Source organism: Orbicella faveolata, unplaced genomic scaffold (genome assembly GCF_042242905.1).
Source record: "Orbicella faveolata isolate gen_17 unplaced genomic scaffold, um_ofav_v1 contig_12, whole genome shotgun sequence".
NCBI lineage: Eukaryota > Metazoa > Cnidaria > Anthozoa > Scleractinia > Merulinidae > Orbicella > Orbicella faveolata.
In genome coordinates, this window is record NW_028301539.1 from 21,065,001 (window position 1) to 21,087,500 (window position 22,500).

The 22,500-nt window shown below is 39.6% G+C and overlaps 1 protein-coding gene, 1 long non-coding RNA gene and 1 pseudogene across 2 annotated transcripts in view; 2 read left to right on the forward strand and 1 right to left on the reverse strand.

Annotated features, from left to right (window-relative positions):
- LOC110061629 (uncharacterized) overlaps positions 1 to 21,284 on the forward strand; it is a 46,263-nt gene extending 24,979 nt beyond the window's left edge. Inside the window, exons 5-7 of the mRNA XM_089282789.1 lie at positions 1 to 48; positions 1,360 to 1,540; positions 19,883 to 21,284. The exon at positions 1 to 48 is cut by the window's left edge and continues 49 nt beyond it. Coding sequence (XP_089138915.1) covers positions 1 to 48; positions 1,360 to 1,540; positions 19,883 to 20,229 — 576 coding nt within the window. The 3' untranslated portion in view covers positions 20,230 to 21,284. The remainder of the gene's footprint in view (positions 49 to 1,359; positions 1,541 to 19,882) is intronic.
- Positions 1 to 22,500, forward strand: part of LOC149117105 (uncharacterized) — a 256,173-nt gene that overhangs the window by 205,834 nt on the left and 27,839 nt on the right. The window lies entirely within an intron of this gene.
- LOC149117130 (uncharacterized) lies at positions 6,649 to 17,678 on the reverse strand (annotated as a pseudogene).

The following is a 22,500-nucleotide window of genomic DNA, read 5'->3' on the forward strand; positions in this document are numbered from 1 at the left end:
GAAAAAGGAGACTTTAAAGTATGGCGAAACACGTACCCCCAAGAAGTTGTAAGTGATGAAGAAACGATTAAGTTTAATCGATTGAAAATTTTAAATAATTGACAGTTTGAAACCTTTTACTGACTGTTCAGTGAACACAACATATTTGCTTGAAGACGTCATATTGAAGACCTCGCGTGCAAATATAGGAAAGGGAACAAATGTAACGAAAACTTCTCCTATTCAAAGCAATAAAAAACTAGTTCTAGCTTCAGGTCTTTTATACTTAATTTTCTTAATTGCATATAGCCCAAGCTAATCTGGCAATGGGCGGAAAGCAGCGTACGTACAAACGTTGACAGCCTCTGCGTGTCTTGAAAACTTTATGCTGAGTTCTTTTCTGACTACCGCGATAACTAGACAAACAATGTGAAAACAATACTTATTTTAGCACAACAACAACTACAGAGGAACGAACTAAAACGATCGAGCACATGTCTTGTCCGTGTGGGGCCTCCTTCCCAATGACCCTATAGGTAATCTCTGTATGAAATGTGTAAAACATTTAAGATAAGCTTAGCACAGATAACAAACTAACTGACTGACTGAAAGACTGACTGACTGACTGAATGACTGAATGACTGAATGACTGAATGACTGAATGACTGAATGACTGAATGACTGAATGACTGAATGACTGAATGACTGAATGACTGAATGACTGAATGACTGAATGACTGAATGAATGACTGACTGAATGACTGACTGACTAAAAAAATAAATATAAATAAGTGAGAAATATATACATACATGAGTAAAAGCAGTGTAAAATGTTTACCAAATGAAAGGCTCCCAGTAAGACGATCCAAGGATACGGTGTCTTCTCTGAATTTTATAGATCTGTGTAATTGCAGAGGATGAAGACAAACTCTTAAATATAAAATATTTTTTAAAAGCTTTTTACTGTAAAGCTCATTTTAACCTGAAGAAGACTGAATAGCCAAAACGTTGTCGTATTGAAGCCGGGACAGTCAAGGGTTTGTCTTCATCCTCTTCAATTATACAGATCTATATACATAAATATATATTTTTTCTCTTCGTATTCAACACGTTTCGTCTTCACGCCCGAGCAATCAGACGTCTGTCTCATATCATTAATTTTCGAACCATCAGAACATTTTGACTCAAGCAAAATCTTAATCAGCAGAAGGAAAATGGAGGAATTTGGCAAGCCTCGGCTATTTTTTCCACTCATGCTCAATAAGTTTGGCATGTTTGCTAATGAAGTAATTAGAAGGTCGATAATTCCATTTGTGCTGTTCTTATCAGAAATCTATTGCTAAATTCCATTTTGACCCGTTCTGATATTTCCGTTTTCAGGTACTCAACCTGACGCACAAATGTGCATGTGAAGATGCTTGTCTATTGAATCCAACAACCATTGCTCCAACAACCATTGCTCCAACAACCATTGCTCCAACAACCATTGCTCCAACAACCATTGCTCCAACAACCATTGCTCCAACAACCATTGCTCCATCAACCATTGCTCCAACAACAAGTGAGTTGATAATAAGCAATGAGTCACGTTCACAACCATAAGGTCTCATAGTGGAGCAAGCTCGTGCTTCATTGCTTTGTCATAAAGTATAGTAAACAGGGTGAACCAAACAGAGCTCTCAAAAAGTGGGTGATCGGTATGTCTTCAAAGAAAGCATAGAGTGACCTTAATGATTTAGTGAGATTTTCCTACTAAGGGTAAGGTTTGTCAACTTACTAAAGAGAAATATAGTAAAAACCCGCGTATAAGAACCTAAAATTTAGGAACCTGTTAGGCTAAAATTTTCCAGTTATAGCACCCTTCACAAAAGAACCATTCTACGCTAAAATCTCAATACAGGTTCTTATTTCCAAAATATAGAGTTTTTGTCAAATATAACACAGTACATACATGCAGTACAAAAAAGGTAACAAAACAAGCCAGAACACTTGCAGTGTTATAAGACCACAATACTGTACTGTGAATGATTCAATAAAAAGGCCACACCCATGGGTACAAGTTGTTTTCTTTTTAAACAAAACGTAAGAACCTGGTTAAGAACCTACAATCGTGGACAAAAGTCCTCGAGACACATAGGTAATTTAACGAATTATCTGTGTTTTACTACTGAAGTTTGAAAAAAGCACTGCTTTTCTTTTAGAAACGCGTTACTGTTCTCCCTCCCCACCCAATACAATGTTGTAAATCAGGAGAAATTGAAGAAGAAGAAATTGTTTTCAAAATTTTATGAGGGTGGGGGGCGAGGTTAGGTAGGTGAAGTAGCATTCGCGTCTGGCGTGTGCGCAAAAGCGCCAAAAGTGCAAATTTGTCCTAAGACTTTTGTCCATGATTGCAGGTAGCCTAATTTCACAGTAAACACCATTTATATCAAAACCTATGGAGGCTAACTTGAAAAATCCTAGGTTCTTATACGCTGGTTTTCACTGTAGTCAGTGCGACAGCTGTTCAAGGCCCGGTGGCCTCATGGTTAGTGCGGTGGAGAGCGCATCCAACGGACTGGGTACTTCTGGCCATGAGCAGGATCACTAAGTTATGTTCATGGACAAGAAACTTGGAATTTGCAATGCCTCTCTCCACCTAAGTGTATAATTAGGTTTGTGTACTTGCACGTTGTCGTTGTAATAATGACGCGGAAAACTTTGATCGCCACGTGACACAGACGTTATGCCAAAGTTATTCTCGACAAGACCTTTTTCAGGATTCCCTTGCTTTGAAAGCCTTCACATTTCGAGCTGTATGCGTGGAGCTCATTTTTGGCCAGATTCAGGGTCAGGGACAGAATTATCTTAGCATCAGATTCATCTTAAGAATCTTCGAGGTCACCCTGATGGTTTTTCGTGACTGGTAAAGAAGCGGGCTTCGGTTCAGCTCAAAACACTCAACTCCTTGAGGAGTTTTTCGCAAGCACAGAATTGTTGGCGCTGGCTGTCGTTGATTCTCTCGTCCACGTCAGACATAAAAGAGACCGAGATGAAACTAGGTCGTCCTCTGTAGCTGTGCGGGATTTTTTCTTTCGGCCAATCCAAGCTCGCTTAAGTCGAACGGTCTCCTCATCTGCTCATTGGAAATTGGTTTCTCATGGACTACACCGGCAATGATGCTTGTTTTACTGAGGCCTTTTACAAATGCTCTAATAATTTATTTGCCTGGTCAGAGATATAATGGAAAACGGTTTGTTGTGCGGCGGCGTGTGAAGGAAATGATCAATGGCGGCTCTAATGGATTTAATCGATGAACTTTTGCAAAACGTGCCATCTTTCTTTCTCGCAGACGTGTAAAAACACTTCAAACAAACATTCAGTTCTTCTTTTGACATTTCTTATATCGGTCTCGAAAATTTAGTGCCACCAGGACTAGCAAGCCATTCTGTTAAGGTACACATTGTTTTTGTTACATAATCTTCATGAATGGGTAAAATCTCGACGGTCATACTTTGATTTGCAACTTTTAAGGGAAACTTAACGTATACCTACCGCTAAATAATCTAATCTCGAACTTTGTGGCTCTTCTGTTGTTACTGGGACGGAATTATCCATAATTTCCTGTATTTCTTCTGTAGATAGCTCACCGAATCTGTTTTTTTTTTTTTTTCATTTTTTTTTGTCGACGAAACTTGGCTTGGCGCGAAAAAGTTTATGCCGAGCGACATTTACCGCATTCATTTCCATATAAGGTCAAACGTAGGTATAATGACTGGTAACCGAGACCCAGTGAACCAATCAGAAAGCTAGAATTGCATTATCCGAGGTTAAGAATTTAATAATTCAAGTTAACCGTAACAACTACTGACAAAATCCACATAAAACTTCATAGTTTTATATCAATGCGGCGTAAACAGCAAGTTCATAGTTCTATATCAATGTCCTCGTCGTCATCTGGATCATCAGTGTTTTCTCAACTGGCTTCGTCGACATCCGACTCAGTGATGAAACGAAAGGGGTTTGGGAGGCTGGGATCACCCAGCACAGAGAGCTGTGCTTGTTACTGTTCCGATCCCTCTTCACATGGTTGGCCGTTCTCGAAGCCGTGAAGCCGTGAATCATTTAATCTTCGGAGCCATCAACTGCCAGATTCAATGAAAAAGACTTGAGAGACTTTACAATCACTTCTGATAAGAGCCGTGACCAGGCGTTCAGTATCCATTGGACGATAGTCTTCCTTTGTGGCTGTCACATGTTTCGAGCTTCTGTATATTCCTTTGCACCACTTGCCATCCATTCATCATACTGCGCGGTAACTAATACCTTGAACGGTTTGTTCCAACTAACGTCTGGCGCATGTACATATTTTGTACAACCAGTGGGGATTATGACTTGATCAACGTTAATTCTGACAAGTGCATCTTTCACACTTTGCATCGGTGGCATTCATACGTCGATTAAAGGAAAACACAGGCGTTCTGTTGCACTTTGTAATAATCATCGCACTTTGTAATACCTGTCGCACTTTATAATAACACTTGTCGCACTTTGTAATAAAATAGCTGTCGCCCTTTGTAATAACAAGTTGTCGCACTTTGTAATAAACTAAACTGTTGCACTTTGTAATAACAAGTTGTCGCACTTTGTAATAAGCTTTCCTTTGAATCGGATGTTTGGTAGAAATTATGACTTTACTAATCCCCCAGGGCACGAATAAGTTCTTCCTTGATATTTCGCTCTGCATATTAAACTGAGGGGACGAAAAAAAAAACAAAAAAAAAACCGCGTTCTCCTCCACGCTTCTCGCAATTGTTATTTCTCTTGACTACGATGTTTCGTGACAGAAACATTTGCTATCAAGAATAATGACTTTTAAAAATCGGTTTTGTTTAGCCGCTCCATTGGCTAGGTACTAGTCTAAATTATCGTGCAAATGACCCTATTGCATGTTTAATTTGTAAATGATAGCTCAATTTAGGTAATAAAAGAGGTCTTTATTATGGGGTTTTAAGATCTTAAGTAAAGATTCCAATTTGAAGTATACCGGCATCTCCTGCGGATGAAAAAAGGTTTGTTTCCGTGGAGTTTTAGAGGTGAAGAAACTGGAAAGAAACTTGCAGGGACATCCTGTATCAGTAAAAGAGTAGAGGGGACATCTTGCTGGTAATGAGAACAGCTGTACTTCTGAGAGTCTTCTAAGAAGGTACCGTAAACTATAGTTAAATAGATTAATTGTGAAATAGTGTCGTATTTTAATTCAAAAATTGCATAGGCTTTTAACATAAGCCAGAACACGAAACAGCAACCATCATAGCGTAATCCGTTTATGTGATATTGGTACTACTGCATTGAACCAGAGTGATATCAAAATAAAAGTGAACAACAACGAACAATAACATGAAACGGAAACTAGTTGTTTCGAAATACTCACCAAACAACTGAACGAACAAAATGTTTCTCTCTCTTCAGTTCAAGAAACTGTTTTTTTCTTTTAAGCAAATGGTCATTAAAAGACCATGGGTGATTCTGTTCTGGATGGGCATGACAACGCAGATTTTTTTGTTTTTGTTTTTGTTGTTTTTTTTAAAATTTTTTTATTTCCATTATTAAATACAAAGTACAGCGCTATTATTAAGTGTCAATAACATAATTACAAAACGTTGATAATAATATAATTATTTGAACTATATAGTATAAGAAATCATAATTTACTATCAATAAGTAATTTCCATCTGGTCTGAAATTTCCTTTGCGTGTTGTTTTTTAAGGCTATGTACTTTTCAGTCTTATATTTCATATTAATCATTTCTTTAAAAACAGTAATATTTGGGCTGAGACTTCGTTTACGACTCGTCCAGATATGCCATTTTGCAACAATTAAAAAGTAATTTAGTAAGTCACTTACTTCATCTAATTTGCCTATCAAAACATCCTGCAAGGAAAATTCAACCTGTTTACCAGAAAGTGCAAACCAAAAATTTTTGAAATCTTTCCAAAACTGGTTAGTATGAAAACATTCATAAAATAAATGATTAACAGTTTCTGAGCTAACTCTACAAAATGCGCAAGAACCGTCTTGAACATAACCTATTTTGGCTAGACGAGAACTAGTGAAAGTGATATTATTTAAAATCTTGAATTGGAAGCTTCTGATAAACATTTCGGATGAGACAGTCTTCACTTTTATGAACGCTTTAGTAACAGCTGAATCTGCTAAACCAAAGTCCTCTTTCAGTTTAGCAAAGCCCCGTGAGACTCGTGCCTTACCCGAAACAAGCAATTCATAAAAGTGTTTATTTTTACATACAGTAGGATTAATCTTTTTCTCCCCACATTGAAATTCCAAACAGCTCTCTAGTTCACTTTCGGTCACATCCAAATCCTTCAGGTGGGCAGGAACAGCAGTACGAATTCCTGACCAGACCCAAAAACTTGTATGCTTCAAACCTTTACTTTTAGCACTGTTATAAGATTCTATATTATTCTTGTTGAGTTGCAAGTGGTTGATAAGCAGGATACCTGTTTTAACATAATTTGAATAATATATTGTTTTATTATCTATCTTAATATCTTTGTTGTTCCAAATTATATTGTAAGATATAGATGGCTTTGTTGAAAACAAACAACGCAGATTTTAATAAAATGCTACTTTTGATTTTTTCGCCAGAAAATGTTGAGGATGTCAAACTATCCCAAACCACGACATCGTAGATCCAGCCAAGCATTTGCCCAATTTGGCCTGGCAACTATTCGCCGTACCTTCAGCCTAACGCCACTCGAAGATCCGAATTTTTTAAGTAGGCTTCTGACGCTGACGATGCCAAGTTCACCACCATCAGAGAAGTAAATACTCTGCAGCATCGCAACCAGTCTACGGGTGATATCACGAAATCGGACGTTGACTTGACATAGGTTGTTATACATACGGCATACATGGTTAGGCCAGGAAAAACCTGAAGATAATAAGTCCTCGAAAAGGATATTCTCTAAAATTTCATTCGGAACCCTTTCTATGGGGACGGTATTGTCGTTCTTAAATGCCATTTCAGCGGTCTGGCTCTCAATAAAGTTGATGGGTATTTGTATACGGTGTTGATCTTGTTCAAGCAGCTCTCGTTCCTTTCCTATATACTGGCCTTGTGTGTTATCCTCCTGAGTAGATAACAAATCTGGGCCATCATCTTCCATCTCTTCTTCTGCCCTTTCTTCCTGCTCATCATCTTCCACCTCTTCTTCTTCCTCCTTCAGCAACACTCTGCCGTCCACACATATGTAGTGTTCTCCGTAGCTCTCGCATAATGCCCCACTGAACTCTTGCAGTGGGTATGCTAGAAGAGGGAGAAATCAGCACTGTGGCATCAGGTCCCAAAGTCGAAACTACAGCAATATTTTACAAATCTGCTGTCGCTTGTAAAGTGATTTAGTCACCATAGGTGCCATTCTTTGCCATTGAGTGTAAATATTCTGCCCAGGGCGTGGCCGCAAAAAAGCTCCAAAGGCATACCTTCACTGTCGTTTGGATTGTTCGTCAGGTACTTCACAATTTCTTCCCGGACAGTTTCTGGTAATCTGTGTATACCAAGACGGTTTAACCAGAAGCACAGTGCCCCAAAGTGACAGTTTCCTTCATCTGGTGGATGGTACATGAGAGACAAATCCATGTCAGAAAAGTCTAGGTCCAGAAAACGATCGCAGGCTGTTAATGGTTTGTACAATTTTTTTCGAAGTTGTTTTATTTTCTGCTTATCCTTGTTTGTGCTTCCTGGGAGGCGTTTCCTAATCCTTGCGATGTCTCCTACCGAAAACCATTTTTCTATGTGTTTACAAGAATTAGGAGACCTAAACCTGACTTTTTATGGGTCAGGATTTGTTTTCTCTTTTTTACTACTGTACCTTTAACAACACACCTTCTTTTCGGAGGAAGTTTACCTCCTTTTTGCGGTCTGTACCGTACTAGGACGTGCTCTTTTACTTTAAAAGTTTCCGCTTTGTGGCGTCGCTTGTGGCTCTTTACCATTCCATCGTTAAGCTTCTTGCTGTAAAGCTTAGCTCTTTGTCTGATCTTCTTTACTTTCTTCAGGTGGCCGGGCAATTCCCGATGTTTTAGGCGCTGTGGTAACGATGTTATCATCAGAATCTACACAGTCCAGCGACGCCTTCATTAATTGATTTGACTTCCGCCCGTAGTATATTTCGAAAGGAGACCTCCAGCCAAGTTATTCTTTACATTCCTCATTCAAAATCCGGTTGTAGTCCTCAAGATTCGCTCCCCAGTTAACCCCATTTTTGCCCAGAGATACGGCTAAGTCGTACATGAATTTTTTCTTAATCGTCTATGCGATCTCTCAACCTTTGCCTGGGACTGCGGGTGGTAGGGTCTCGATTTAATTAGCGTTATTTGTAATTGTTTGCTAAGAGGTCTAACCTTCCCTTCGAATTCTTTTCCTAGGTCACTTTGGAAGCGATCCGGTGGACCGTGCTCGTTATAAATCCTCTGAAGTGCCCGACTAACTTGTTCGCTTGACTTTTTTTCCAGCGGCCCCAACTACAAATACCTACTGAAAATATCCATTACGTTCAAAACATACTTGTGCACGTGCTTGTTGTGGTTGACAGCCCCTTTGCTTAAGTCCATCAGGTCAATATGATGCTAACCTTGAACGATCTTGGCGAATACTGGCCTTGGTGTAGCTTTGTTTGTGAACTTGACATTGTGAATGCGATACTTCGCTTCGTTGTTTGTCACTCGTAGGATATTTCTTTCGCTCAGACCTGCGAAGTCAGCTGCGGCTCGATTCCGCAGTTTTTTCACATCCACCAGCTTTTGCTTGATCAAATGTTGTTGCAACAAGACTTCCTATCGATGACTTCTTAACTACTTTCTTGCCATCAAAGTACAGTGTTGGGGTAGATTGAGGTCCAAGGTGCAAGCTGTTACGTTGGCGCCAATAGCGCACTACCGCATTCCTCTGTTCGTGTGTGCGTTCTGCCACGGCACGTTACAATTTCCTTGTACCAGCAGCAACAGCGTCTCGTAAGCCTCATCGCTTATGAAAATATTCCCCTTTCTTTTCTACTCCGAAACTGCAAAAACACGATAGAGCAGCTCATAAAGGGATAAAATAAAAGGAATAGAAATAGGCGGCTCTTAGGCGTCAAAACTGACACCAAATTGAAAGACGTGTTACCTACTCAGAGCAACTTGAAACCATTCTGAAATGAAGTTTCCCTTCGAAACATTTGCGGTGGCATCGGAAGGGTTTCCGCACGTGAGCACTGACAGATCGTGCTACTCTGGGCCTTTGTTTCTCAGTTGATTTTATTGGCTACGATCTGAGCTGTCATTGGTTATATTAGAGGTTTATTTTGCTCACAGTGAGTTGCCTGCTGTGAGCTTTCCTTATGTCTAGCAGCATTCACGAAGACCTGCTGAATCTTAAAAATAAATTAACGGTGGGAGACTCCAGCTCATCATCTAGACGTCTTGTCGAAGATTTGCAAAAGAAATATGACAGTCGAATAACCCAAGATACACTTTTTAACATTAAAGTTTAGAACAGGTCAGCAGAAGACCATTTTAGCTCAACCCTAATTCAAGACCAGGAGGGTACTAAGGGAATAAAGGCATTCAAGATAACTACCGATGGAAATTGCCTTTACAATTTACCGTGCTTGCATATACTGCGCGGGCCTATAGACCATTTACACTGCATTGCGTGTATATTTCGAAGAACTTTGGAATTTGTCTTGTAATGGTGTTCAAGGTACCCCGACTTTTACCCACAATTGAAGCAACTATTTTAAGTCCTGTGACTATCTCCCCCCCACCCCCCTCACAAAAAAAGAAAAACTTCATATAGAGCAACAAGTGGCGAGTCACTTGGAGCCTCCATCTTCCTTGCTAACCCTTGAACTCAACCCTCTCGCGCATCTTTTTATTTTTACCAGGAGTTATTTCCCCTCTGCATTCCATTGTTGCTAAGCAAGCTGTGTGATCTCCAAAATAACAATTCCGAGAAGCGTGGAGGAGAATGCTTTTTTTTCGTCCCCTCAGTTTAGTATGCAGAGCGAAATATCAAGGAAGAACTTATTTGTGCCCTGGGGGATTAGTGAAGTCATATAATTTCTACCAAACATCCTATTCAAAGGAAATTTTAAAGCTCATTACAAAGTGCGACAACTTGTTGTTACAAAGTGCGACAGCTTAGTTTATTACAAAGTGCGACAACTTGTTATTATATTACAAAGTGCGACAGCTATTTTATTACAAAGTGCGACAGGTGTTACACAACGAACGGTTTCGATTTTGTTCCGTTAGCCCGAGCAAATAAGCATACCGTGACCATGACTCAGTTTTCATGCCCCGTCGTCTTCAAGTTTGATGGATGCAGCTCCCACTTTATCAACAGTAGTGTCGGACACCATATCATCCCATGCAGGCGTTTCATCTATAGCTATAATGCAAGAAGACTTATTTTCGTGTTGTCGCGAAAGACGGTGAACATGTAGTATATAGGATATCAGTTTATAGATAACTCTATGTGCCTCTTGCTGGGCAGTGGTCGTCTTTCTTCTCAGTGAGAGTCCATTTCGGAGCATATACTTCTGAAGCCAGCCTTCCGGGTCGCCTTAAGCAAGTCATTTCTAAACTCGTGGATTCGCGAAGCGTAGAAACGTGTTTGTTGTGGGGACTCCGACATGCAGATGTGTCACTCACTCAGGTTTAGAAACCGTTCGTAATTAGTCGGACCAAACGAGAGCGCCCGAGCCCGACGCCATGTTGGAATAGTAACCGTACAGTTGCGCTGTTACTATTCAAAGTCCAAATTGACAATAATAATATTAGGTGTTTCGCTAAAGTGAAGTGGGGTTGACTTCGAATGTTGGAATTAGTACTATGGCCAACTTGAAGGCTGAATTTCAGGAGCAATTGAGTTGTCCAGGCGTTAAAAATGACCAGGAGATGAGCATTTGTTTGCAGGAAAATGACCTGAAAATGAATAAATCTCGTACTAATGTGGTAAACTTTGATGAGAATGTGTTTAAGTCGTCAACCTTAATGAACTTATATGAGCGAAACAATTTTTAATGAACGAAACAGCTATTGACGACAGGACAAACATCGGCACCATTATATAATATTGCAACTTCATTTTTATAATTTAGTAACATCTAAACCTGAGGCCAGCCGAAATATTGTTTTAAATATACGACGTTGTGTCAGCCTTGCAGTAGTCTTTGACTTACTATCGTTTTACTTTACTTGTCTGGCTTATTAGATCTCCTGTGAGATCCAACGTTCAATCAAGCAGGATCTTCGTTCAAAGCTTTGCAGTTTATAGCATTAAGTTTTTCGTGTTGAGTTGTCCACCTTCAACCGACATCGAGTTAAGGGTAGATTAAAATTGTGTTTTCTGTACTTGTCTTGCTTATTTTAGTACATTGATCTGAACTCTGAGTGGGATGTGAAATGCACATAAACTTGGAGAAAAATTATTAAATAATTGATTTTGATAAGCTTAAATGATTCTTACCCTGTCTTTTGTTTACACTTTTGCTTCCTGATTGAAAAGATAACGAAAGGAAAGAAAACCCCTGTGAGCTTGTTGGAACACATATTTATAGGTCGACAGATTTTTTGGATCAACGCTAAAAATGGTTGCCAAAGAGGCTACCTATTTTGATGTATTTTACGTGCAATATATAGAGACAAGCGGCTAAGAAGTGCTGTCTCATAAAAAACCTTACCTATAGCCTTGAGTGAAATGCAATGAAAAAGGGCTGTAAGCTCGTGCGATTTGATAACATGCAAATTTTCCCAGCAGGCAGACAAACATCAACATCAAGATCTGGGTGTGTGTTTGTGAGTGTGTGGTGGGTGAGGGGGTGGGGAGAGTGGGGGGGGGGGGGGGGAAGAGTATTCTATGGATTTTTTTGGCAGGAGTGTCCTCTGACTGCGACCCAGGAATCCTTAACCTTTACCACGCCATGTTCAGGTGCAATTTTGCCACCCTAGCTATTCTGGACGTATGTGTTTGTAATCAGTGTGTGCAACAAAAGGCTACGCTTTGTGAGATAAGTGCGACCTTGCGTGGTACGGACCCGGCTTCTTTTAACATCCTTTAATAATACACCAATAATTGCAAATTCACCAACATATTTCATCTCTACATTACTTAATCCACGAGTTTGGCCATAGGTCTCCTTTGATTACTTTCTGGACATCTTTCATCGTACAAGTGTTCGGCCTTGATCATGATAAGTTTGCGTGACACTCGGAGGCCGCTTGCTCTTCTGCCATGGATCCATTCAAGAATTATTTCTTCAAGGTTATCATCCGTAAGTTTTCTTCCACTTCCATCAAGCCTTTCTCTTCCTTGCCCTTTGTGTTTTCCTTTCAGTTCTTGTATTGATAAGGTAAGGTAATGTAACTTTATTTTAAGTCGCAAACATAGGGAGTGGTTGCCCAATCTCCCGAGCCAGGGGCTCATGACAAAAACGCACGACTATTTACAATAACACATTACTACTTACAATTACTATATTCGCTAAGATAAAATCAGAATTAAAATATAAAATATTCATAAGAGCCACTAGTCCTAATATTAAAAATTTGAGTTAGAAAATACAGTTCATACACCGGCACCCTGCAAATTCCACACCATTCAAACGAGAACGAAATTGTGTCAAAGTGGTCGAGTGTTTGGTGATGGCTGGTAACTGGTTTCACATGTGGGCAATCTTATAAAGAAAGGAGTTGTGTATGACAAGAGTGTTATATGGTGGCTGTACAACATTTAAGCCACTTCCTCTTAAATTATAGTTATCCTAGGTGTAAAAAAACCGAGAAATATAACTTGGGCCATCTAGTCTAAAACACTTAAAAAATAACACTAGACGCTCTAGGAGCGTTTACTCGGGCTTCGTACCGCAATATCAAATCGTACTTTACAAGTACGCGTATTGAACACAATAAAAGCAAATAAACGAATCAGGATATTTTCCCCTAGGATATTTACTATCGTGGCGATCCGAGTGGATTGTGCAGCTGAACATCTTCGCGGTGTTGCGATCTTAAACCCTTTTAAGAGTCATATCTCCATTGGAGGGCGAATAACCTCTTTCGAGAGAGCCCAAAACGAATCATGATAAACTCCTTCGCGAAAACAAGGCTAATAACAGGGCGTCAAATTACATTGCACATAATTTGCAGAAACTTTCAAGTAGTGTCTTTTGCGGATACCTTCCGAGAATTTGCGACCCCTAACGCAGTTTATGAAGAAATATTCAAGCTACATATTTTTATTGACTCAAGGCGAGAGTATTTAAAGGGACTCATTTATATAACGGGAAGATGCGACATTCTGTTTTGCTATTTATTTTGGTTTCATTCTCGTCTAGTTCGTGTCACACAACATGATTTTCTTTAGCAGCCAGACACAGTTTTCTAAAAGAACTCGCGATTGCTAAGACTGCTAAGTATATTTGAACTACTAGTGAAATAAATTTGGCTAAACTATCGTTAATGCAGATTTTCCTTAGGACTTGGCAAGAACATTGATTCGTCAATAATCCCGCGCAATTCCCCGCACAATCGAAGTTTTAATTTTCCTGCACAAATTGTCTCCAGACTCACACAATGTTATGTTTTCCCCGCACCTTACTAGAAAGCCAACTAACTTGGAGGTAAGATATTTAATTCAAGTTTACCGAAAGTCCTATCAAATTTGGAGATCGACATATTTTGCGCGGTGCAAGAAACAAGTCCAAAAACGTTTTCGTATCTAGCTCGTTTTATTGCAATATGATTTGTTTTACTGCAGTGTTCTCAATAATAACGGCAGGAGCCACATTCAGTCATTAACTACCTATTTTTTTGTCAGTGTTCAGTTCGTAGTTTGAAGTCATACCGCGATCGGCTCAGTTGTTATCTCACGAGAACGTTTCGAGCATGAGCTTTGCTTACCTGGCTGGCTTTCAAGCAATATAATTCGAGGACCGAGACTTTCTTAAAGCCTATGTGTATGTGAGATGGAAGTGTCAGTAAGGCGCGATTCTTGCCAAAACTTTCTTCGCAAGGCACCACATTCTGTTACGAAGAGCGAGCAATGTCGCGTTCACGTCCCCACTTTCCACGGTCTACGCATGGAACGCCTGGGACAATGACCCCCCCTCCCCGCTCCGACAGCTTGCATTTTCATGACTCGGACTTTCCTATGGAAGCCCAAGTAATGAGCGATTGCATGATACGTCTTTGCTCAAGCGTGTCCATGGCAGCCATAGCTAGTCTACCTAGCCATAGATCATAGGTAGCCGAGTTCAGTAACGACGTAAGGTGGCCGAACACAGTTTTGCGCGCGCTTTTGCTGATGCAATTCAGCGCGCGCACAAGGATTGCAAAAAACAAACATGCCGTCAATAGAGCGATCATTTTATTTACTCAACACCCGCAGTATCTGTGCTATTTTTCTCTATAATTGAACGCAGCGTATTGATGGCTTTAGTCTTTTATTACAAAGATATGTTAGAAAAGGTAGCGATGCAAAGAACCCAGCAATTCTCAGCTTTTTCTTTCTTACCGAAAGAACCCAGTTAAATGCAGCGCATGCGTAGTAAGTCAAAAAATTGCGATTGAATGAAAATTGCACTCTCGGAAATACGCCTATTTCTCGAGAACCGCTCATTAGAATTTCACGAAATTTGGCACGAAAATACTTTAGGAAATAAGTAACTGGAGTATTGAAAATAATTGAACTTTAACAAAGGAAATTCTAGATATTCCAGTGAACCTTCAACAAGGGATAATTAAAGATCTCTCTGTTAAATTATTAGCAAAATGGTGTTAACATGTGAGAATCGTTACAAGCTTGTTGCATGCAAATTATAAAGAAAATCTAATGATTAGATTTTCTGCAAATAAACAAAACCGATTTTAAAGGTCTGTTTTTATTTATTCATGTTGCCATGGCAACGGCACATACGTCAGTTTAACCATCAAAAAACCAAAGTTTGTGTTGTTAACTAGCTTGCTGCCATTTTTGACGACCGAGGGATGAAGGGTTTTAGAGAAAAAGGTGAATGAAACACAGGTATCAAAAACTGTGTTCAGCCACCTTAATCGCGTAGTGACTGGCACATTCGATGGTAATTTTTAAAGATGTAGAGACTCCCAGCAGTAGCAGGCAACAGTATTCAATATGTGGTAGCACGTAGGCAACATGAATATATTTATTTTCCGCGCTACAATCATCATATCGTAAGTTTCACGGCACGGAATCCGCTCTCTTGAAAGTAAAAAAACGACATTTTATTAAAGATGAGCAGACAGCATGTCACCTTGCTTGTTCTGTTGGATTTGAGCGCGGCTTTTGATACCATTGATCATGGTATCTTAATTGAGAGGCTTGGGTCTGCATTTTGAGTTCGGGATACGACACCTTCCTGGTTTGCATCATATTTAAGTGGCAGAAGTAAGCAAGTTTCAATCGACGGCACGCTCTCAACGAAGTTTGATTTGGAATGCGGTGTACCTCAAGGTTCGTGCCTCGGGCATTTGTTGTTTGTTGTGTATGTTAGCAAGATATTTGAAATTGTGGGCAAACATAATTTAGAGATCAATTGCTATGCGGACGATAGCCATTCGTATCGAAGACATTCGTAACTGGATGCTGAACGACAAATTGAAACTGAACGATGATAAAACTGAATTCATGATCATTGGCACATCGCAGCAACTAGCTAAAGTATCTATTAACAGCCTTCGTGTCGGCATTGCAACTATCACTCCTGTGTCGTCTGCAAGGAACTTGGGCTCATAGTTTGATTCCAAGCTGACGATGGCAGTCCATATTTGAAAAACATGTAATTCTGCCTTCCATTATTTGTGTAATCTGAGACGCATAAGAAAATATCTATCTAAGACGACACCAAAACTCTGGTTCATGCCTTTATTTCAAACAGAATTGAGTTCTGTAACAGTCTTCAATATGGTCTGCTGGAGCATTAACTCAATAAGCTACGGCGTGTGCAGAACATGTGTGCTAGATTAATATGCAATGAAAGTAAATATTGTCACATTACTCCTTTATTAGTAGATTAGGCTGCCCTGCTTTATTAGGCTGCCCGTAAAGTTCAGAATTGAACTTAAAATCCTGTTGATTGTTTTAAGATTTTTAAGGGCTTAGCACCTTCGTACTTAAGGTTTCTAATTACTCCTAAGCCTGTATCTAAATATAATTTTAGAAGTTCTGGTGATAGTACCCTACTTAGTTATCATTAAGTTATCATTAGATTAATCAGGGAATCCATTTCTATTGACACTTTTAAGAGAAAGTTGAAGACCCACCTTTTTAACAAAACATTTTGTACCACTTAGATTATGAGATTGTAGTTTTAGCTTAGATTATAAATTATTTTTAGCTTATTTTTTTTAAGATTATGCTAACAGATTTAACTTTTTATCTTTCAGCTATTTTTTTTCCTGTGGCGCATTTTAATATATTTGTATAGACATTTGCGCCTTATAAGTTTTGAAATTATTATTATTATTGTACAGAGAGATCATAACGTCAGATGGAACTAAGCGTTTAATCCTACGTGAAGCAGCTATCATAGCATATGCTTTTTCCAACTCGATCGTAAGCATGGGGCTTAAAGGACAAGTCTCGGTCCGCTACACCTAAAATTTTAAGAGTCGGTTCAATTTCAATGGGCATGTCATCAACTCAAATATTGAATGTATGGCCCAGTTCAGACGCCGAACTTTTCATGAGCCGAACTTAATTCGAATTTGGACCGACCCAAATTACCAAAAGCACACCTGTTGATTCAGACGTCGAACTTAATTCGCCGAACTTTATTTAGTTTAAACCAAAACACATCGAAATGTCAGCGATTTTCAGGCAAAGTAAAAACTGCTTGTAAAATACGTTACAATAAGTTATGCATTAGGTTCGGCTCATGAAAAGTTCGACGTCTGAATCAAAGCCGTTCCAAAGCCGAAATTCCCGGCTGAGCTAGGCGGGAAGAACGGCTGGGCCGTTCCAAATTCAAATAGCCGTTCTTAACTGATTCAGACGCCGAACTTTTCATGTACTTAATTCAATATATTTGGTTCGGCTCATGAAATGTTCGGCGTCAGAACTGGGCCTATGACGAGAACTACCCACCGTTTAAGCTATATTGGTGTTTACTTGCAGATAGTTCGCTGTGAACCAGTCGGTTAATTTCTTTATGTCTTGATTCAAGGTTGATTCGAGTATAGCAGGACACTCTTGAGCGATATATTGCGTCGTGTCATCAGCGTACAGACGTAGGGAGGAAGATCCAGCTGGGCTATGAACATCATTCACAAAGATATTGAAGAGAAGCGGGCCTAGAAGGCTCCCTTATGAAACTCTACTGCGAATGGGCAGTCAGTCTGACACGTTCTCATTGCATTTGACTAGTTGTTCCAGTTTTTCACTCGTCTTGGATCGGCGCAATTTTCCATACAAATGATTCCTGAAGCGCATTTGATTTTGAATAGTCTGGTTGATCCACGGCAGGTGCTTGCTTTTAAGGTACACACGCTTGCTTGGGTCGTGATCATCTATAGCGTGCTTGAGAAGGCTTCCCCAGTAGGACCAAATATCATTCAAATCATCGAACACATAAGCAGTGTCCCATGGGGTGTCTCTTAAGGTTGAAAGAGAAGCTGGCTCATCAAAATTTTTCATCGGATCGGTATTCAATACTTCTTCAATACGATCGGTTTAGGTAGTCTTTGTTTTCTAACCGGCATTGTAAATTAAATCATGGTCGCTAATACCAAGATGAAGGGTGCCGCTTGAGGCAAATCGCTCAGGATGCGACGCAAGAACAACATCCAACAACGTTTTCGTTGAAGCTGTGACTTTTGTAGGAGAAGATATTGTGTTTGCCAAGCAGAAATGGTCGCAAAAATTCGAAAGATTATAACTTGATCCGACAGAAGACCCAGATTCTGACAGCATATCAATACTAAAGTCAGCAAGAAACATCACATGCTGCCAGCACCCTTTTTTCTATCTCTGCGGATAATGCGATATTCTGGACGAGCAAAAAGAGAGCTGCTCACTGACCCGTCGACTTTTCCTTCTGCCATGAAAAATAATATCAAATCAGCACGCATTGAGTAAGTTTATAACATCGTCCGCTTTGCCGTGAAAGCTACTTATATTAAAGTGACCAATCTTCAAATTTCTCTTATAATATGCGTTGATGTTTGAAGTGAACTACTCAGTCAGCAAAAGAACAGACTCGTCGCTTGAAGTGAAGGAATCTGAGCAATTTGCGTTGTCGATGGAGTTTTCAAAAAAGCTATCCGAAAATTGAGGCAAGGAGCAAGTAAAGCAACACCAAGTTCCGTGACAGCGATAGATAGATAAATAGATAGATCCTTCCTACTCATGGCCGAACACTTGTAATGTAATACTCAAGAACAACTCGAACACTCGACGCCATTATGGTTCGCCCCGAGAACTTTAAGGCATCCAGCGCACACTTTCCTGATAGAACTCACTCTACTTGTGTTTTCCACTGTAGGACCAAGATTCGTAGAAATATTCCTGCTTTTGTTAATTCTCGTCAGCTGAAAACAGGACTCGCTGTTTGGATAGTAAGTCAGTTTAGCTCCAAAATATATTTCTTCTAGACTCGAAGGTTTCGTCCGCCAGTTAATCAAAGTTGTATTGCCAGTATGTACAAATTCGCTAAGTAAGAGGATTTCTGGCCTTGGAGTGGAGTTAATCCAATAACTTGTGGTCATAGACATAAATAACAGAGGAATTAAAGCACCAAAACTGCGAAAACTGGGAAGAGCTTTCACTCCGCACGCCATCTTATATCTGTCAATGTTAGAGCTCATGATACCTTGATGCCTTGTTTTAGCGCCACTCGCGGATACGCTTCACATCAACTTTAGATTTTTTGGCAGCTGCATGGTTTGATTCCTTCTCAGCGTAATCTATCGCCTCGTATTTCAACGACACAGTGAAGCTACGCTCCTTTTCTCCTCTGTGCGAGGTAGATGTGGACATAATGGGAACTTGGAGAGCTAGAACTTTTTACTTCACCGTGCGCTTACATGTGCAGGAAGTTGTGCAGGACCTGATCTATGATATGACTATATGACTATAAAATGATCCAAATGCTGTTGGTGTGCTTAAAGTAGTATCCCCGAGGGGAATTTGGATTTAGCTGGGCATATTCCTATCGAGCTCTCAAAAGTGCTTCCTGGTTTTCTGGACGCTCCTGACACGAATTCCCTCACTGTCGCAGTTTTTGGAGAACGTAAACGTGAAGTGGGCGTTGTTGTTCCTAAATGCTATCGAACTAGAAAAAACGGAAAGAAAATTGCCCTCATTCTGAGCACAGAAATTAACAAAATAAAAGAACGATATCCGTACTTTGAACTTGAGATCGAACAGGATACAATTCGTAAACCATCGCTGTTCAAGCAAGCAAGGTGTTAAATAAATTGCGCGATTTTGCTTTACAGAGCGTTTTCTTGATTTTCAGACGATTTTTTTGGGGGGCGTCTATTGGAAACGGGCCGTTTATTAGAGAGGGCGTCTATTTCAAACTTTATACCATACGAGGGGCGTTTAATGGATGGGAGGCGTTTATAAAAGAGGGAAAGTTTATAAGATCATTTACGGTAGTTGTGCTTCCTTACCACGTCATTAAGCGTTTTGTTACACCCCCAACTTCAAAAGAAGACTTGAAATTAGTTAAATGATTTCTGTAGTTTTTCCTATTTAGTATACGGTGGGAGAACTCGTCGGCTATAAATAGAGTGTTACAACCTTTCAATTAAATTTCCTATAGCTGTAGTTTTCACTTTTGAATGCAAAAATAATACCTTAGAAACGCCACGATTCTTTTTTCTGTACATCTGTAGCTGACCCGCATGATGACACTGACATTAAGAAAATAGTCGCCTGGACAGTTACTGGAATTGTTTTATTGATTGCCATCATCGCAATTGTCGTCAAGCGGAGAGATCTCAGAGCCCGCTGGCAGCAAGTAATGAGAAGGCGACAAAATGATGAGGAGCAACCTATCCTTGGTGAAAATAGAGGTGACGTAGTCCAAGAAACTCGAAACAATTTCCGAGCCAGTACAAGTGGAGGAAGTGAAGAAGCCTCGGGAAGCAGCTCTGTCAAGCCTTCATCGAGTGGCACATCAATGCTCAAGAAAGACGACATCAACACTAAGTTGAAAAACGTGACGAAGACAGTGCGCTGAACATGCTTAAAAGAACAGATCTCCGCTGATCGTCGAAAGTTCTCTTCCGTAATGTCTATACTATATTACCAAACGCCACCAACTAAACAAATAAATTGGCTAAAAAGATCCTACAGAGCAGCAAAGAACATGTATTTTTGAGAACAAGCGCTAGATTACAAGATTGGAAGTTGATTAATCTTTATCAAACTTGGTTTGTGAAGGAATGTCCAGAACTAGTCGAATTTTAAATCTTTGAGAGTCATTACTTTTTCCCTTTTAGATTACTCTTGGTATTCTCTGGTCCGAGAAAAGGACATAATTTAATAGGGATTTTTAGTCATGACGACGGCGACGCCGAAGACAACGCCTTGTAAAAATTAGATTTATATTTTACCTTCGAATGTCTCAACTGTACAGTTCTTTTTAGTACGTCTATCGGTCTAAAAACTTGCTCAGGCTAAATACGCAATGACAAAGTTCAAATCCAAAGGAAGATACGAAAAATTAGCCACTGCGGTTCGCGTTCTCCAAAACTCGTAGAACATTAGGTCATTTCACGTTGTTTTTTTGCAAAAGACTGTTAAGAAATGTACCAAGATTTCAAACGCACGAGCAGAACTATTGTTCTACTCATTAACTGTTTTGTCTGGTGACGTTCTCGTTGGCGTCGCGGTGATTTCCTATAGGTCCCTAATTTCTTACGATGGACTTATGGATCTCTCGCTAAGGTCTCAATAGACTTGTACAAATAGTCTAAAGCTGTTGTATAAATATAACTACAAGACTAAATAGTATTTTAAATGAGGTATTTCCAAAGAAAATACATTTTGATTTAAACAAACAGCATTACTTATAGTTTGGATGATGCAGTTAGGCTGATTCCTCTGTTGAGAAAGACGTGATCGCGCATTTACAGTTGAGCGAATTATCGATCAGAAACACAGCTCTTTCTTTGTGACCTGGAAATCCGTAACTATAAACTGCTAAGATTCAAATTTGCAGAAGCAGCTTGCCTACAATTGAGAAAGTAATATTCAAGAAATGTTCATTAATCATTAAAGACTGATTCAAAATTTTGGTTTGGTGTTAATGTAATAGCCAAGTCAGAGTATTTCATGAAACGAAAGTTGGCATTCAATGACATTCGCATGAGCGAATAACATATGAGGTGGTGGAGTTACTCAAACATGCATTTATACGTAATACATATCAAACACGAAAGACCGTGTTTGAATACATTTCCAAACACCGAGAACAGAGTTTAAAATACGGCGCGTAGCGGAGTATTTTTGACGAACCTAGAGGTATTTGGTAATGTGGTCAACCTCTGTCTTAAGTGTTTGATATATCTTCTCAATCGAAACTAAAACTAAGGAGAAAACGGAGAAATAAAATCGTAAAAGTCTATGTAAATTAAGATCAGATATAAAAGTGAGGCGAGAAAGAGTACGCCCAGCCAATGCATGATATTTTTCGCCTGTATCACGGACACACAACACAAGTGCTATACTGTGCTGACGAGACCCAACCAGGTCGAAGTAGCTGTCCACGGTTGCAATAGGCCACGTTCGATATATTAATATTCTAACATGGCTTCGAGGCTTTCCGGACAAACTTCTATATTTGGTGTCATTTTCACTGTATCCAAGTCTCTTTTGGGAATTGAGAGACAAACAAAACTTAAAAAATTTACAATTTTGATCCGAAAGCCTCGGAGCCATATTAGACTATTGATACATCAAACGTGGCCCATTCTTGGCTTTCTGTCTGGACTCTATCACGTCGTTGTCGCGACATGATAGAGTCTCATTAACCCTGCTTCATCATTATTCCATTTCTGTTCTGGGGCGAGGAATATGTTTTACAGATCCTACGTATACTAGCAGCATTTTTGGACACATTTGTTCCAAAATTTAGCCTTAATTGGCCATTCTAAAATTTTAACCGACCGATAAAAGGACACCACCACACTAAACATCACGTTAAGATTGGTCATTTGACCAACTTTTATGATTTCTGAAATACTCTCTTTCATAGTTTCTTCCAAATAGTAGGTGCACCGCGGACTTTTAATTTACAGTTATCACAAACTGATTCAATAATGTTGGGAGTTTATATTTTTTGGGGGACGCTGTTTTAAAATTAGAGACCTTTTCTGTGAGTTTTGAACCATGTATTAATTAAGGTCCTTAATCTGGTTTCTGTTCACCCTTCAAGCATCGAACTTGGTCAAACGATCAATCTCAACGTGATCGTTCATGTGGTGCTGTTTGCCATACAATAAGCTGC